This window comes from Babylonia areolata, chromosome 5 (genome assembly GCF_041734735.1).
Source record: "Babylonia areolata isolate BAREFJ2019XMU chromosome 5, ASM4173473v1, whole genome shotgun sequence".
Lineage (NCBI taxonomy): Eukaryota > Metazoa > Mollusca > Gastropoda > Neogastropoda > Buccinidae > Babylonia > Babylonia areolata.
The window spans coordinates 10,069,737-10,070,927 of record NC_134880.1 but is presented as its reverse complement, the minus strand read 5'-3'; the positions used below and the strand labels follow the sequence as shown (position 1 = coordinate 10,070,927).

Here is a 1,191-nt window from a genome sequence, read left to right as displayed (position 1 = left end):
GCACTGCCCCCTCTCTGCCTCTGTCTCTGTCACTGTATGTCTCTCCTCTTACCCCCCCCCCCCCTCTCTCTCTCCCACCCTCTCTATTTTTCTGTCTGTCTGTCTGTCCCCCCCCCTCCCCCCAACCCCCTCCTCTCTCCTGCAGTTCATTACCGAATCTGGAAGTTGTCATAACGGTGGCTGACAGAAGAGTTCACGTCTGAGGATGGATGGCAGAAGTGTGGGGCGTCAATCTCGACAGCAACAGTGTGCACCACAAAACAGCTTGCGACTGTCACGCGAGATCCTAATTGGCTCAACAGGCCAGGAGGAAGTAAGTACTCTTGTTTTCTAATTATAGCGAAATGCTGATTGGTTGCATGCTGCGGCAGGGTGGAGTAAGTTCCCTGATCTTATATCCCCCGTCCCTCGTCAGCTCGTCAGTTGGTCTGTCTGAGGTCTTCTGGATACAACGTCGTTTCTCATCATGGATACGTGGATTTGTGTGTTGAGCCTGTGGCTGCTGTCTTCTGTTCCCACACATGGTGAGTTGGGCACCTTACACGCCTTGCCAAAATTATACACTATACTTTGTTGTGATTTTAAATAAGTTACTATTATTATTATTATTATTATTATTTTTTTTTATTTATTTTTTTTTTTAATAAATTTTTTTAATATACAGCCTTCATGAGAAAATCTAACGAAAATTTTCCAGTGCGATCACAGAATACACGGCAAGTATCAAACACATTCTTCAAAAACACTTTTACTTTATTCTTTTTTCTTTGTGTGTGTGTGTGTGTGTGTGTGTGTGTGTGTGTGTGTGTGTGTGCAATATTAGACCAAACGTTTAGCAATGTGCATTTCAGGAATATGTTGTAATTTTATCCATTTAAGAATTTTAACCCCCTCCACCCCCTGCCCCCCAAAAAAGGCCAGCGAATACGTGAATGCAACATTCAGGATGTGTTCATACTGCCATGCACAACAGTCGTGCTGACGTGAAAAAAAAACGCGTGTACTCAACAAATCGTTAAAAAAACAAAAAAACAAACAAAGAAGCTTATAGCGCGGAATGGTGCTCATATTGATACAGATCCGTACGCACTGGATACCATAAAAACAAAATATACTTCAAAATGTGACTTGCATTTGCGGCAGTGCAATTACCCCCCCCCCCCCCCCCCCCCGTGCATATCATCTACAAAT

At 43.6% G+C, this 1,191-nt stretch overlaps 1 protein-coding gene across 3 annotated transcripts in view; it reads left to right on the top strand.

Moving 5' to 3' along the window:
- Positions 1-379: 379 nt before the first annotated feature.
- LOC143282363 (uncharacterized) overlaps positions 380-1,191 on the top strand; it is a 13,964-nt gene continuing 13,152 nt past the window's right edge. Inside the window, exon 1 of one of the 3 annotated variants that reach the window (XM_076587976.1) lies at positions 380-524. In XM_076587976.1, coding sequence (XP_076444091.1) covers positions 467-524 — 58 coding nt within the window. In that variant the 5' untranslated portion in view covers positions 380-466. The remainder of the gene's footprint in view (positions 525-1,191) is intronic. The other 2 variants (XM_076587978.1, XM_076587977.1) reach the window with 2 other exon arrangements.